The 17,562-nt window shown below is 37.8% G+C and overlaps 1 protein-coding gene across 2 annotated transcripts in view; it reads right to left on the bottom strand.

Moving 5' to 3' along the window:
- The window catches only part of Upf1 (Upf1 RNA helicase), a 168,429-nt gene that overhangs the window by 51,105 nt on the left and 99,762 nt on the right, over nucleotides 1–17,562 (bottom strand). The window contains exons 11-16 of one of the 2 annotated variants that reach the window (XM_070083022.1): nucleotides 16,982–17,084; nucleotides 8,427–8,561; nucleotides 7,723–7,957; nucleotides 7,013–7,239; nucleotides 4,545–4,778; nucleotides 4,023–4,278 (exon numbers count right to left, since the gene is read on the bottom strand). In XM_070083022.1, coding sequence (XP_069939123.1) covers nucleotides 4,023–4,278; nucleotides 4,545–4,778; nucleotides 7,013–7,239; nucleotides 7,723–7,957; nucleotides 8,427–8,561; nucleotides 16,982–17,084 — 1,190 coding nt within the window. The remainder of the gene's footprint in view (nucleotides 1–4,022; nucleotides 4,279–4,544; nucleotides 4,779–7,012; nucleotides 7,240–7,722; nucleotides 7,958–8,426; nucleotides 8,562–16,981; nucleotides 17,085–17,562) is intronic. The other variant, XM_053772040.2, reaches the window with a different exon arrangement.

The following is a 17,562-nucleotide window of genomic DNA, read 5'->3' as shown; positions in this document are numbered from 1 at the left end:
CCTACTACCATAATTATTATTACTGTTATTATTAATTTAGGGAAATGAAGTTCACTCATTATTATTATTAATTCTTATTCTTTCTTTCAACACACCAGCCACATCCCACCGAGGCAGGGTGGCCCAAAAGGAAAAACGAAAGTTTCTCCTTTTACATTTAGTAATATATACAGGAGAAGGGGTTACTAGCCCCTTGCTCCCGGCATTTTAGTCACCTCTTACAACACGCATAGCTTACAGAGGAAGAATTCTGTTCCACTTCCCCATGGAGATAAGAGGAAATAAACAAGAATAAGAACTAGAAAGTAAATAGACGAAAACCCAGAGGGATGTGTATATATGTGCTTGTACATGTATGTGTAGTGTGACCTAAGTGTAAGTAGAAGTAGCAAGACATACCTGAAATCTTGCATGTTCATGAGACAGAAAAAAGGACACCAGCAATCCTACCATCATGTAAAACAATTACAGGCTTCCGTTTTACACTCACTTGGCAGGACGGTAGTACCTCCCTGAGCGGTTGCTGTCTACCAACCTACTACCTGTAAGTAATAGTATTATTATACAGTGGACCCCCGCATAACGATCACCTCCGAATGCGACCAATTATGTAAGTGACCCAAAAAAGAAAGAAAATCCCCAAAAAGAAAATACTTTCATCATCATTCAACACTTATGTAAGTGTATTTATGTAAGTGCGTTTGTACGTGTATGTTTGGGGGTCTGAAATGGACTAATCTACTTCACAATATTCCTTATGGGAACAAATTCGGTCAGTACTGGCACCTGAACATACTTCTGGATTGAAAAAATATCGTTAACCGGGGATCCACTGTACAATATTTTATAGTGCATTGAGCTCACACCTCCACACGCCACGGTGGTCCATGAGTAACAGAGAGACTGCTCACGCCTTCTCCCTCTCAAAGCCCCCGCCTACTCTTCAATACCTCCCTATAGGTTATTTTTATTAATTTGTGCATATTTATCATGCTTCTACGTTTTTTATGTTATACCTAACATTCTGGAATAAATATGATGGGTACATATTATTTATTGATAGTAATAGTATAATTATACAATAACAAATTTAAAAGCAGTGCTTTGAAATGGGGTCTAGACCAGCTGATGATGCTGTATAATGCACTGCAGGGTAAAAAAGCCCAGAGATCCATTACAGAATCTATGCACACTCCAATACAACCACTGACTTCAGTACCAGAACCTCTACCATTCACTTCTGCTGACAACCAACAACCATCCACCTCAGCCCAGTAGGGCCACACCATCCATATCCACTCTCTTCACAATCATCCAAAAACACCATTACCCACAATTTAAGGTAAGAAATACTATTATTTCTAATGCAGTCTTAACCCTTTCAGGGTTGGTGTCGTACTAGTACGGTTTGCATGCCAAGGTTGGTGCTGTATTAGTACACATAAATTCTAGCGCCTTCAAATCTAGCGAGAGAAAGCTGGTAGGCCTACATATGAAAGAATGGGTCTATGTGGTCAGTGTGCACAGTATAAAAAAAATCCTGCAGCACACAGTGCATAATGAAAAAAAAAACTCCGACCGTATTTTTGCTTTAAAACATCGGCTTTGCAGTGTATTTTCGTATGCTATTTATGGTTGTATTCTAGTTTTCCAGGTCTCAATTTATAGAATCGAAGACATATTACAGAAATTGATTAAATTTTGACTGGTTTCACAATGAATAGTACCTTGAAATTGAACTCAAAGTAGCAGAAATGTTCAATTTTTGCCCAAGTTCAAAAGTAAACAAATCATGCCACGCATCCAATATACATCAACTGGCGAGTCTAATATTCTTTTCCAAGTGTGCTGATATTATTTATACCATTTCTACACTAATGCAGTAATCTGCATAACAGTAAATCTTCTATTTTTTCGTGAGAATAAAAATTCAAAGTGGAAAGAAAAAGAAATATGAGAGGCCTGGGGATGTGACTAATGAACAGAAAAAAAATTATTTTAGTGCCAGGAATGTCTGTCTTGTTTATTCTGGACCCTATTTGGAAATTGGCATTTTTTGAAATTTGTGTGAAATTGGCAAAATTGCCAATTTCTGACCACTTTATTGGATAGTTGAAGTCAGTAAACGAGTTGTTTCTTGTACTCGTTCGATAGAAAAAATGGAGTTCTAGCGAAATAGTTATGATTTTTGTCGACTGGTACATTGGAATTGGCCGAAAACAGGGCTTAAAGTGGGCGAAATCGCCGATGTGTAAACATCGTTGAGACCGCTAACTTCGCAAGAGCATAATTCCATGAATTTTCCATCAAATTTCATAATTTTGGTGTCATTATTATCGGGAAAAGATTCTCTATCATTTCACAAGAAAAATAATTTTCTCTTTTTTTTTCTGAAAAATTTCCGACCCTGAGAACAAGTTTAGGAGAGGGTCTGTCGACCCTGAAAGGGTTAAGCAGGAATACATCACGACAATGCACTACAATTACATATTCACTTTTATTTTGTAAGATCTGGAGGTCTAAAAAAAAAAGTTGTCTGGCTTTTTAGGGGTTCCCAGGAAAATAACCCTATTTTTCCCGCAAGTTCTTCAGTTTATCTAACACGGTTTTGTCTAACATGGCATTTTCGGGAACGTAACTACCATGTTAAACGACAGTCTGCTGTTGATAAATAAGCCGTAGAGCTGACATTAGCGAAATTATTCAATGAGCATTTTGTCCTCTCTCCAGACAAGCTCTCGTCAGCCGCTGACACCACTACATGAATGATATATTTTATTCATTCTAGAGTATGTATCAGGTTTCTGTGTTATGTGTATTGTTTATTATATCATATTAGATGAATTGTGATAGATAAATAAGCCATAGTTGATATTAGGGAAATTAGTGAAGTATTTTGTCGTTCCTGGAATTCCACGGGAATGGATTAATTCCATTTCAGTTAATTTAAATGAGGAAAATTGACTTTGCAAACGAGCAAATCCAGATGCGAGCAAGGTCACGGAACAGATTAAACTTGTAAGTAGATGTTCCACTGTATTATTTCTTAACTCAAAGGTATCCCTGTTCATGGATAATGTGACACTAATGAGAAAATAAACAGTAGTAGACCAGCAAAGGCTACAAACAGATGTGGATAAGCTGCAGATGGCTATTAAAATTTAACCCCAGCAAATGCAGTTGTGAAAATCAAGGAATGGCAAAGACAGGAAACATTATAGGCTTGGGAACAAATGCTGCCAACCTCCCATAAGGAGGACCTCAGGGTGAGTATAGTTTCAAGCTTATCGCCTCAGGCGAACATCACTGAATAATCTCTGCATTCAACGCCCATCCGATAAGTCTAATGTTAGCTTTCAGGAACCTCAAGAGTCATTCATGGGAACACAGATGACACATGTGAGGCCCATCTAGGAACACAAAACGTGAATATAGAACCCACACCCGATAAAGCATGTCAAGAAGCATTTTTTACCTCCCACACGTTATCTTACAATAAATGCTATTCACATCTCGCCCTACATTAAGACTACAAATATTTTAAAGTAAGTAATGAATGTACTGTGTGTATTTTACTTTTTCTTGCCTAGCTCTACTAACTTTACATATACATTTATTTTATTTTCAACAAGTCGGCCGTCTCCCACCGAGGCAGGGTGATATACATGTATTTGTGTCAATTTGTTATCTGGCATTTATATGCATTTATAAGTGGAAAAAAAATGACTGCTTTCCGGCGATGTCCACTTTCTGGCAGTAACCTGGAACCTAACCTGCCATATAACCTGGGCCCTTCTATATTTTTATATTATATTAAACTGCATTAGAATTTTATCACCACTCTGTACTATTTCTTTAGTGTGCACTGAGATAGAGGGGGGCTAGGCTTAAAAAATACAGATCACATAGCAACTGAAGTACATATATATATACATATAATCTATTTTTCTTTTTTACTAAATATGCAAACAAAGGACAATAGAAACATTCACATACACAAATAGGACAACTTATTACCTTACCTCTAAAATATGGTGAGGCTGCAGGTGCAGAGCCATTGATAGGACCAGAGCGATCATACATGGAACCTGGTATCATAGCTTCTCGTGCATCATACATAGCAGTATTCATGAAATGAGAACCTGGGTTGGTAGCATTTATTAGTCTTTTAGGTTTGCTGAACTGCATCATAGATTCCTTAAGATTGTTTAGTGGACCTTCCACCAAAACCTTCTTTTCTTTGAAATGATGTAGTAGATGATTCCACAAGCCTTGCTGCTGAAGAGGGATATCTCTTATGTATTCATTCTGAATATATAAAGTACTTCTTCATCTGTCTCATTAATGTAAAGCTACAAATTCAAGTTTAAAATAAATATTTTTATTAAAGATATCTTTGCAACCTATATTATCATATAATTTTATTTTCTTGCTTATTTCTAAATTCGGGTTGTAAAGAAGAGTCCATATTTTATGCAACAAAGTATTATACAGTCACCTGATCTACTATGCACAGTATTTGATCATATACAAAATAAGGTCACCTTTGAGAGAACTTTGGGATTGCCCACAATAATGATGCCATAACGAGCTCGAGTGAGGGCCACATTAAGCCTTCTAGGGTCCGACAGAAACCCAATTCCCTGATGTTCATTGGACCGCACACATGACATGATGATGAAGTCCTTCTCCCGTCCTTGAAAAGCGTCCACACTTGCAACCTCTAACCGCTGGTACAACTTCTGGTTTAAAGGCCCTTGATACTGCATGTACTGAACCTAGAATTTTGTTTTTTACATTACAATATACTATAAACTATATACAATATTCTAATTTAAAACATGAAACAAAAGAAATAATTTTAAATAAAAAGATGCATATTTTCTAATATCCTTCTCATTTCATGCTTCTATAAAAAAAAATCAGATCACAGTTTCTTCCCAAACCAGCTCTCTCTGGATACATCATCAAAATATTACAGCACAAGAAAAAACCAACAGCTTTTTCATACTAATTCTCGAGCTAATCTTAAACCCCTCAATATACCAAAATAAAACTATCAGCTTTGTAACCATTAAATACACAACACTTTTTTTTTTACATTTTACAGCAATAACCTATTTTTTCTCCTTTTATTTTTGAAGGTAATTGGAAATCATTTTCTATTCTCATTATTCTATTATCTATTCTGTGTGTATGTGGGTGTAGGCAATCAGCAGACATCAAGTTTTTGCTATGAGAAATGTATACTTTGTTTTGTTTAATTTTTTTTTCTACTTATGACAATGAGCCACTGAATAACTGTGAGGAATACTATATAAATTATGATACTAATAACTGAGTGGTGACCATCTGCAGATATATATGTAACTTGTACAAATTAAAACAATAGAATGAAAAAAAAATCAGGTTGATAAAAACAACATGGAGTATCATATGTATTCAAATTTCTGATGAGAATTTGTTAATTTACTCCTCCTCTACCCTGGATAAGGAAAGAAATATAGCTGTGATAAAGATGGACAGATGCTCACCGAATCTGGACGAGAGAAGTAAAGCTGAGAGGTCAGATCATCCTTGGATATAGATATGAAACAAGTAAAGATGAGAGATAAAGACGGACAAGTCCTCCTCCAATTGGGGTGGGAATGTTTTTGTTTGTTTGGTAGATAGGGATAACAGCTGGGACAGTTATTCATATCTAGTACCTGTGAGCAGTTGGTAGGTACAAGAGGATGTGGTGGGTTGCCTGGATAGGAGGCCCCAGCACCTGGCTGGAAGTCATGGGAAGATTGATTGGTAGACCATGGAGACAGTGGGTAGATTGCCCTAGATGGGCCTTCATCCTCAGGATGGCAGCCATGGGAGTAAAGACCTTGGGGGGGAGAGGGATGCCTGAAAATACCCCCTACCCTGAGCTGGTGACCATGGGGAAGATGTGGGAACAGTAACTCCCTAAATTGAAAAGACTGGGAGGAGTCATTTGGTGCTGAAAACATCCAGGAGTGATTTTGATGGATTTTATTAGTTATTGGTTAATCTTAAATGGTCATTTATCAGTTAGTCTTAACGACTGGAACAGTAGCTAATCTGGCAACTCAATCAGCTTTTTTGCTTATAAACAAACTTGAGGAAAAGGGATGGCACAAATGGAATTATGGGCTATTATAAAATTTATTTAATGTTAAAAGTGGAATAGTTTCCAAGTGTGGTTTTACACTCGATATATCAAAGAATAAGGAATCAAGTGTTTGGTAAGCCCATTACATATAATAATTTTGAATTTCCTTAAATGTATTACCCATGAATAAGTCAACCCCCAACTTTTTGGCTCAAAATTTAGTCTCAAAACCCCGACCTATACTCACAACAGCAGTTGCAAAAACAGCAAAACTTTACCCTTACAAAATTTTTCTCTTATCATTTCCTCCTCTCCTACCCATATCCATTTATGTAGGATGAAATCACTCCATATTAAAGCAAGAGATCTGGCAGAAAGTGTAAAAATACCTCCAATAAAAAAACAAAGAGGCACAATGAGTATACTAAGAAAGAACTTGATAAGCATAACAGGTCCTTGACCTTTCAGCACCCTCCTATCAAGTATAAGGGAAATTACCAACAAGCTTCTGAATCTAGTTATGTAGGAACATGAAAACTTTCTCGAGTCAGTTCCTGATCAGCTAGGCTATGATTCATCGATCAGGCTGTTGGTGCTCTAAGCACCAACAGCCTGATCGATCACCACCCAGAGTTGTCGTAAGGTACACAGCAATAACAAATAGGTCATTAAAGTATTTAATTTCTATGCACATGCAGAATCAGACAATCATTTTTTTAGATACTGTAAGAAGTGTCAACCACATTATTTAAGTGAAGACAGCAAGAAACCAAAATATTGAGCGATGACCAATGAACAACCTATCCACAATCAGGATCCACAGTGGATCTGCAAAAAATAGTTTTATTAGTTTAAGGAAAAAAAGTTATAGGTGAATGAGGCTCTACTAACCAGGTAAGCTCTCTGGCCTTCATAAGGCGTAATAACACCAATCTGCTCTGGCTTCACACCAGAATTAAGGAAGCGTGTTACTAATTTTTCCACACTGGATGCCTCTGTTCGGTTTAAGTAAGAAGTACCCGACCCAGCTATTTCTTCTTGACCAGCTGTAACATAGAAGAACTGAGGTTTGTCTGCTTGGGGCCAGGGAAAACTTACACCTTTCATTGTACGATCAGCTGTGGATGGGAGAAAATTGCACAATTAGCTGAAGATGGAATTACATGTAGTACATTAATTTTTTTTTTTTAACAAAATTTACACAATACAAGCAGCCCTCATCAATTTTTTTTAACACACCATCCATCTCCCACCGAGGTAGGGCAACCTAAAAAAGAAGAAACACATTCACCATCACTGTCTTGCCAGAGGCGACTGCTTTCCCTGAATCCCTTCATAAATGTTACTTTGATTGCACTCAACAACACACCATCATAAAAACCACTTGCCTCCACTCACTCCTATCTAACATGTTCATATACACTTGCTGGATGTCTAAGCCCCTCATATACACAAAACCTACTTTACCTGCTTGCTCCTGCCTTTCCCAGGGCAACCCCTATCCCTCCACTACATTTTTTTCTATAATGTAGTGGAGGGAAGGCAGGGCAGGGGTTTCCCTAGGAAAGGCTGGAGAGAGCAAACAAATGGATTTAGCTTACCATCAGCAACACCATTCTGAAGGGACCCCTCATAGAAAAAGTTGGAAGGAAACTGTGCCAGTTGAGGGTGCATACGGTACTGGACGGTGAGGCGAAATGGCCGTATGCCCAAAACAACCAGCCTTTCAAAAAGAGATTGGGAGAGGCCAGCCCTTGAGGCCTTCTTACACATTACAACTGGACCCAACTGACAGTGGTCCCCTACAAGGATAACTTGTTTGGCCCCAAGAACAACCTGAAAAAATACAGTAATTTCAAATGACAAAATACAGTTAAATACTAAATACAACTAAATACCAAGAGAGACTGGAGGAGTTATTTATTATCTCATTTATCACAGAATAGCATATATAAAACAAAGGCTTCCATCTTCCTCATTTCTTTGTCATTCCTTGTAGTCTACATAAGAAGCTTTTTATTTTCAACAAATTAAGCCATGAGTATGTACCAAATGTGTTAACCATGCTGCTGTTACCATAAGATAAAATAATCCACATTAAGTAATTATTTATACCTCTGGCAAACATCAATTAAATTTCATATATTTGAGTTAAAGTAACAATATAACCTAACCAAAAATAATCTTAAGGAAGCATTAGTAGATCTCATTTTGATCTCAGTAGGTGAACAAGTGAAAATTATGCATCAGTATAACAAATTCAATAATGGAAGCCAGACAAGACCCAGGTTAAATAAATCCCTACCGGAACCATGCACTCAGGTTCAGTGGCCTGCATGGACTCGTCAATCAATATGGAGTGGAATTTAAGGCGGGCCAGCCGGGGATCACCAGCACCGACACAAGTGCAGCAAATGACGTCAGCAGCTTCCAGCAATGTCTGTGAGACCAAACACAACAAATATTTAATTTTTTTTTTTTAACACATCGGCCGTTTCCGACCGAGGCAGGGTGACCCAAAAAGAAACACCCAAAAAGAAAGAAAAATACTTTCATCATTCAACACTTTCACCATCAATTATACATAATCACTGCCTTTGCAGAGGCACTCAGATATGACAGTTTAGAAATCCCTCCAAACTGCCAGTATCCCAAACCCCTCCTTTAAAGTGCAGGCATTGTACTTCCCACTTCCAGGACTCAAGTCCGGCTAACCACTTTCCTTGAATCCCTTCACAAAATATTACTCTGCTCACACTCCAACAGCTTGTCAGGTCCCATAAAACCATTCGTCTCCATTCACTCCTATCTAACACTCACGCATGCTTGCTGGAAATAGAAGCCCCACACCCACAAAACCTTCTTTACCCCCTCCCTCCAACCTTTTCGAGGATGGCCCCTACCCTGCCTTCCTTCCCTTAAAGATTTATACGCTTTCCAAGTCATTCTACTTTGTTCCATTCTGTCTACATGACCAAACCACCTCAACAACCCCTCTTCAGCCCTCTGACTAATACTTTTAGTAACTCCATACCTCCTCCTAATTTCCACACTCCGAATTCTCTGCATAATATTTACACCACACACTGCCCTGAGACACGACATCTCCACTGCCTCCATCCACCTCCTTGCCACAGCATCTACAACCCAAGCTTCACACCCATGTAAGAGTGTTGGTACCACTACACTTTCATACATTCCCTTCATTGCCTCCACAGATAACGTTTTTTGTCTCCACAGATACCTCAACACACCGCTCACCTTTTTTCCTTCATCAATTCTATGGTTAACCTCATCTTTCATGAACCCATCTGCTAACAATTCAACTCCCAAATATCTGAAAACATTCACTTCTTCCAAACTTCCTCTCTCCAATGTGATATCCAATTTTACTTTATCTAAATCATTTGATACCCTCATCATCTTACTCTTATCTATGTTCACTTTCAACTTTCTACCTTTACAAACCCTCCAACACTCATCCACTAACCTTTGCAACTTTACTTTAGAATCTTCCAAAAGCACAGTATCATCAACAAAAAGTAACTGTGTCAACTTCCATTTTGTACTTGATTCTCCATAATTTAATCCCACCCCACTCCCCAACACCCTAGCATTTACTTCTTTTACAATCCAATCTATAAATATGTTAAACAACCATGGTGACATTACACATCCCTGTCTAAGACCTACTTTTACTGGGAAGTAGTCTCCCTCACTCCTACACACCCTAACCTGAGCCTATCCACATAAAAACTCTTTACAGTATTTAGTAGCTTACTACCTATTCCATACACTGGCAACATCTGCAACATTGCTCCCCTATCCACTATCATATGCTTTTTCTAAATCCATAAATGCAATGAAAACTTCCCTTTTTTTATCTAAGTACTGTTCACATACATGCTTCAATGTAAACACTTGATCTACACATCCCCTACCCACTCTAAAGTCTCCTTCCTCATCTGCAGCCCTACTCTCTGTCTTACCTCTAATTCTTTCAATAATAACCCTACTATACACTTTACCTGGTATAGTCAGTAAACTTATTCCCCTATAATTTTTACAATCTATTTTGTCCCCTTTCCCTTTATATAAAGGAACTACGCACGCTCTCTGCCAATCCCAAGGTACCTTCCCCTCTTTCATTTTTTTTTTTTTTAACAAGTTGGCTATCTCCCACAGAGGCAGGGTGACCCAAAAAGAAAATACTTTCATCATCATTCAACACTTTCACCTCACTCATACATAATCAGTGACTTTGCAGAGGCGCTCAGATACGACAGTTTAGAAATCCCTCCAAACTGTCAATATCCCAGACCCCTTCTTTAAAGTGCAGGCATTGTAAATCCCATTTTCAGGATTCAAGTCCCATTAAATCTATAATAACCGGTTTCCCTGATTTTTTTTTTTTTTTAACAAGTTGGCTATCTCCCACCGAGGCAGGGTGACCCAAAAAGAAAGAAAATCCCCAAAAAGAAAATACTTTCATCATCATTCAACACTTTCACCACACTCACACATTATCACTGTTCTTGCAGAGGTGCTCAGAATACAACAGTTTAGAAGCATACACATATAAAGATACACAACATATCCCTCCAAACTGCCAATATCCCAAACCCCTCCTTTAAAGTGCAGGCATTGTACTTCCCATTTCCAGGACTCAAGTCCGACTTTATGAAAATAACCGGTTTCCCTGAATCCCTTCACTAAATATTACCCTGCTCACACTCCAACAAATCGTCAGGTCCCAAGTACCATTCATCTCAATCACTCCTAGCTAACATGCTCACGCACGCTTGCTGGAAGTCCAAGCCTCTTGCCCACAAAACCTCCTTTACCCCCTCTCTCCAACCCTTTCGAGGACGACCCCTACGCCTCCTTCCTTCCCCTATAGATTTATATGCTTTCCATGTCATTCTACTTTCATCCATTCTCTCTAAATGACCAAACCACCTCAACAACCCCTCTTCTGCCCTCTGACTAATACTTTTATTAACTCCACACCTTTTCCTAATTTCCACACTCCGAATTTTCTGCATATTTACACCACACATTGCCTTTAGACAGGACATCTCCACTGCCTCCAACCGTCTCCTCGCTGCTGCATTTACCACCCAAGCTTCACACCCATATAAGAGTGTTGGTACTATTATACTTTCATACATTCCCTTCTTTGCCTCCATAGATAACGTTTTTTGACTCCACATATACTTCAACGCACCACTCACCTCTTTTCCCTCATCAATCCTATGATTAACCTCATCCTTCATAAATCCATCCGCCGACACGTCAACTCCCAAATATCTGAAAACATTCACTTCTTCCATACTCCTCCTCCCCAATTTGATATCCAATTTTTCTTTATCTAAATCATTTGATACCCTCATCACCTTACTCTTTTCTATGTTCACTTTCAACTTTCTACCTTTACACACATTCCCAAACTCATCCACTAACCTTTGCAATTTTTCTTTAGAACCTCCCATAAGCACAGTATCATCAGTAAAAAGTAACTGTGTCAATTCCCATTTTGAATTTGATTTCCCAAAATTTAATCCCACCCCTCTCCTGAACACCCTAGCATTTACTTCCTTTACAACCCCATCTATAAATATATTAAACAACCATGGTGACATTACACATCCCTGTCTAAGACCTACTTTTACCGGGAAGTAGTCTCCCTCTCTTCTACACACCCTAACCTGAGCCTCACTATCCTCATAAAAACTCTTTACAGCATTTAATAACTTACCACCTATTCCATATACTTGTAACATCTGCCACATTGCTCCTCTATCCACTATCATATGCCTTTTCTAAATCCATAAATGCAATAAAAACTTCCTTACCTTTATCTAAATACTGTTCACATATATGCTTCAATGTAAACACTTGATCTACACATCCCCTACCCACTCTGAAACCTCCTTGCTCATCTGCAATCCTACATTCTGTCTTACCTCTAATTCTTTCAATTATAACCCTACCGTACACTTTTCCTGGTATACTCAGTAAACTTATTCCTCTATAATTTTTACAGTCTCTTTTGTCCCCTTTCCCTTTATATAAATAAAGGGACTATACATGCTCTCTGCCAATCCCTAGGCACCTTCCCCTCTTTCATACATTTATTAAACAAAAACACCAACCACTCCAAAACTATATCCTCCCCTGTTTTTAACATTTTTGTCATGATCCCATCAGTTCCAGCTGCTTTACCCCCTTTCATTCTACGTAATGCCTCACACATCTTCCCCACACTCATACCCTGCTCTTCTTCAATCCTAAAAGATGTTATAATTCCCTGTTCAGTGCACAAAAGTACTGCCTCCCTTTCTTCATCGACATTTAAAAGTTCCTGAAAATATTCCCACCATCTACCCAACACCTCCAGTTCCCCATCAACTAACTCCTCTACTCTGTTTTTAACTGACAAATCCATGCATTCCCTAGGCTTTCTTAACTTGCTTATCTCACTCCAATTTTTTTTTCTTATTTTCAGTAAAATTTTTTGACAATACCTTTCCCACTCTATCATTTGCTCTCCTTTTGCACTCTCTCACCACTCTCTTCACCTTTCTTTTACTCTCCATATACTCTGCCCTTCTTATATCACTTCTGCTTTGTAAAAACATCTCATAAGCTACCTTTTTTCTTCATGGAGAAGTGGAGCAGAATTCTTCCTCCGTAAGCCATACGTGTCGTAAGAAGCGACTAAAATGCCAGGAGCAAGGGGCTAGTAACCCTCTGTCCTGTATATATTATTAAATGTAAAAGGAGAAACTTTCGCTTTTCCTTTTGGGCCACCCCGCCTCAGTGGGATACGACCAGTGCGTTGAAAGAAAAAGCTACCTTTTTCTCTTTTATCACACCCTTTACTTCATCATTCCACAAATCACTCCTCTTTCCTCCTGCACCCACCCTCCTATAACCACAAACTTCTACCCCACAATCTAATACTGCATTTTTAAAACTATCCCATCCCTCTTTAACCCCCTCACTACCCATACTTACACTAGCTCACCTTTCTGCCAATATTTGCTTATATCTCACCATAACTTCCTCCTCCCTTAGTTCATATACTTTCACCTCTCTCTTACTTGCTGTTGCCATATTCCTTTTGTCCCATCTACCTCTTATTCTAACTGTAGCTACAACTAAATAATGATCCGATATATCTGCTGCCCCTCTATAAAAACGTATATCCTGAAGCCTACCTATCAACCTTTTATCCACCAATACTTAATCTAACAAACTACTTTCATTATGTGCTGTTCATACCTTGTATTCTTATTTATCCTCTTTTTCATAAAATATGTATTATTACCAAATTTCTTTCTACACACAGTTAAATTAAAAGCTCCCCATTTTCATTTACCCCTGGCACCCCAAATTTACATACTGCTAGCTCCACAACATTTTTACTCACTCTAGCATTAAGATCCCCAACCACAAGCACTCTCCCACTTGATTCTAAACTCCCCAAATCAATCAATCAATCAATCAATCAATCTATCAATCAATCAATTGATCTATCAATCAATCTATCTGTCAATCAATCTATCAATCAATCTATCAATCAATCTATCAATCTATCAATCAATCTATCAATCAATCTATCAATCAATCTATCAATCAATCAATCAATCTATCAATCAATCTATCAATCAATCTATCAATCAATCAATCTATCAATCAATCTATCAATCAATCTATCAATCAATCTATCAATCAATCTATCAATCTATCAATCAATTTATCAATCAATCTATCAATCAATCTATCAATCAATCAATCAATATCAATCAATCTGTCAATCAATCTATCAATCAATCAGTCAATCTATCAGTCAATCTATCAGTCAATCTATCAGTCAATCTATCAATCAATCAATCAATCTATATCTCTATCTATCTCTCTCTCTCTATCTCTCTCTCTTCCCCAGGTGCATAGACACTTACTATAACGCACTTTTCACATCCAACCCTTATTTTACTCCACATAATCCTTGAATTTATACTTTCATATTCCCTCTTCTCCTGCAATAACTTATCCTTCAACTTATACTAAATAATGTAGATCTCAATATTACGGATTGTGAAAAGGATTTAGGAGTTCTGGTTAGCAGTAATCTGAAATCAAGACTACAGTGCATAAGTGCTCACATTTATATAAAGCTAACAGAATCCTTGACTCCATAGCAAGAAGAATAAATAATAGAAGTCCTCAAGTTGTTCTTCAACTCTATACATCTTTGGTTATGCTTCATTTAGATTATGCTGTGCAGTTTTGGTCACCATATTACAGAATGGATATAAATGAACTGAAAACGTACAAAGGAGGATGACAAAGTTGATCCAGTGTATCAGAAATCATCCCCATGAGGATAGACTGAGGGCCCTGAATCTGCACTCTCTAGAAAGACATAGAATTAGGGGGGTTATGATTGAGGTGTATAAATGGAAAACAGGAATTAATAAAGGGGATGTAAATAGCATGCTAAAAATATCTAGCATAGACAGGACTCGCAGCAATGGTTTTAAATTGGAAAAATTCAGATTCTGGAAAGATATAGGAAAGCACTGGTTTGGTAATAGAGTTGTGGATGAGTGCAACACCCGAGTACCGTCATAGAAGCTAAGACGTTGTGTAATTTTAAAAATAGGTTGGATAACTACACGAGTGGGTGTGGGTGGGTGAGAGTTAACATAATAACATAAGAAAAGAGGAACACTACAGTAGGCCTGTTGGCCCACACTAGGTAGGTCCTTCACAGATCCAACCCACTAGCAGAATAAATGTACCCAAGCAATAAGCGTTGAGAATTCTATTTACACATCTTGACTGTGTGCTAATGGAGTTGGACCTGACTAGCTTGTGCTACTAGGTCGGATGCCATGCTCCTCCCTTAAGTTAATGTGACTGACCTGACTAGGAGAATTGGACCTGCCTCACATGGGCCAATAGGCCTGTTGCAGTGTTCCTTCTTTCTTATGTTCTTATTATTGCTATTCCTTCCTTAGCTCTAACTATTAGAAACCCCTGACCTAATCCCATTTATTTCTCCCCACTGAAACTCCCCTACCCCCTTCAGCTTTGTTTCACTTAAAGCCAGGACATCCAGCTGTTTTTCATTCATAACATTCACAATCATCTATTTTTTATCATTTGCACAATAACCATGCACATTCAAACATCCGATTTTAATGGTTTTCTTCTTTTTCTTTTTAGTAAGTTATATGGGAAAAGGGGTTACTAGCCCATAGCTCTTGGCATTTTACTTGACTTTTACAACATGCATGGCTTACGGAGGAAAGATTCTTATTCCACTTCCCCATGGATATGAAAGGAAAAACAATAAGAACAAGAACTATTAAGATAAAATCAAAGAAAACCCAGATGTGTGTGTGTATACATAAATGTATACGTGCATGTGTAGTGTGACCTAAGTGTATGTAGAAGTAGCAAGACGTACCTGATATCTTGCATGTTTGAGACAGAAAAAAGACACTAGCACTCCTACCATCATATAAAACAAATACAGGCTTCTGTTTTACATTCACTTGTTAGAACGGTAGTACCTCTCTGAGTGGTTGCTGTCTACCAACCTACTACTATAACACTACAATATTAAATGTCTGTAAAAAATAAAAAATAACTGTTTAGCACTAGGTGCTGGAAGGCCATAACAAATATAAATTTGTAACAAAGAGAAAACACCCCTCAAAATGGATAATTCCCAGGCAGAAAGACGAGAGATAGAATGAAAATTAAATTCAAATATTAGTCCTGCAAGTGTGAAGTACAATGCCTGCACTATAAAGGAGGGGTTTGGGATATTGGCTGTTGGAGTGACATCTAAAATGTCATGTCTGAGCACCTCTGCAAAGACTGATTATGTTTGAATGATGGCAAAAGTGCTTCTTCTCTGGGTCACCCTGCCTCAGTGGGAGACAGCCAGCATGTTAAAAAAAAAAAAAAAATAAAAAAAAAAAAGTCAAAACTTAAACAGCAAGAAACCGTTAAACTGATTTATTGCAGATTTTTTTTCTAAGATTAATTAAATAGTATGCAAGAAAGTTGGATTGATATAAAATATCCTAAAATAAATAAATTTAAATTAATATTTTCCCTTTCGAAAGTGAGCCCTTCATCACTAAGCCTATATCAAACAGCCTACAGTTGCCCAACACTGACTCGCTGACGTGAGACCACATCCTGCTTTTGAAAGTATATACAGAAGGGCCCCACTTATACAGCAGGTTAGGTTCCAGGCTATTGCTGTAAAGTGAAACATAGGCTTTTTTCACTTTCAAATCCATATAAAATCCTGATAACATCTTTACATCTTAATATGTTAAGTGAGCAATAGAGCTAGGCCTAAAAATGCATATACACTACACACATTACTTCCCTTGAAATATTTTCGTCCTTAGCTTATAATGAGTGGTGAATATATTTATTGTAGGAAGTCTGAATAAATGAAGAATGGATATAATTGTAAACCACTGTATTAGCAAACTGCTGTAAAGAGAAGTGCTGTAAAGTGAGGCCTTCCTGTATAGTAGCCAGCCCATTTTGCTGGATCCCTTCACAGATATTACATTGCTCACATTCCATAAGAAACCTCTCTACACCCTCTTTATCACCCATACATTCTTTATATATAAACAAACCCTTTCAGCAACTCCTTTTCTGATCCAACAATTTTCACACTACTGTACATTCTTCACATACCTCCATTCGTTACTTTGTACATTATATTACCACCAAATATTGTTCTCAAAGTATCATCTTCACTTTTTGCTGCTCCAGTTAGGCCCATACTTCACACATTACATAAATATAACATACTTTTTCTGCCTGCTTCTTCAACATGCGGTAACGCTTCTCATCAGCTGATGACAGCTCTCCCGTCTCTTCCTTGAGTTGCTGCAGCTTCTGAAGCTCGCCATTGCTGCAACAACAACCATTTAACCAATGAATCTATCAACACAAACATCAGTAACTGCAGATAAAATTAACAGTTCTGAATAGCTTACAATCAATTTTATACAAAAGTCATAAAGTGTGTTAAATGGGGGTCTTTAAACTCTTACTGCAAAAATATAGCTTTCAAAAAATTATATGTACATTTGATCCTAAATTTACTTAGCAGTATAGCGAGTCATTTAAAAAGTCAAACAGCCATTCACACAACAATCAAAATATATAAATGAATCAACATGCTGCATAACATGGCTTTACAGGGAAATGTAATGCAAGCTTGGTTAGTAGCAAACATTGGTGAGCAGTCAGGTGGCAGGTAATCACAAAAACCCCACTTAAGAGAAGAACCTTATAATGACATTCCAGTCTGTCCTGGACCATTGACAAATCACTTGACAATGGTCCCAGCCAACGTAAGTGCAGGGATTGGGTGATCTGTTCCAGCC

Source organism: Cherax quadricarinatus, chromosome 8 (assembly GCF_038502225.1).
Source record: "Cherax quadricarinatus isolate ZL_2023a chromosome 8, ASM3850222v1, whole genome shotgun sequence".
Lineage (NCBI taxonomy): Eukaryota > Metazoa > Arthropoda > Malacostraca > Decapoda > Parastacidae > Cherax > Cherax quadricarinatus.
The sequence above is the reverse complement of the archived record's forward strand: the minus strand, read 5'-3'. Positions and strand labels throughout refer to the sequence as shown.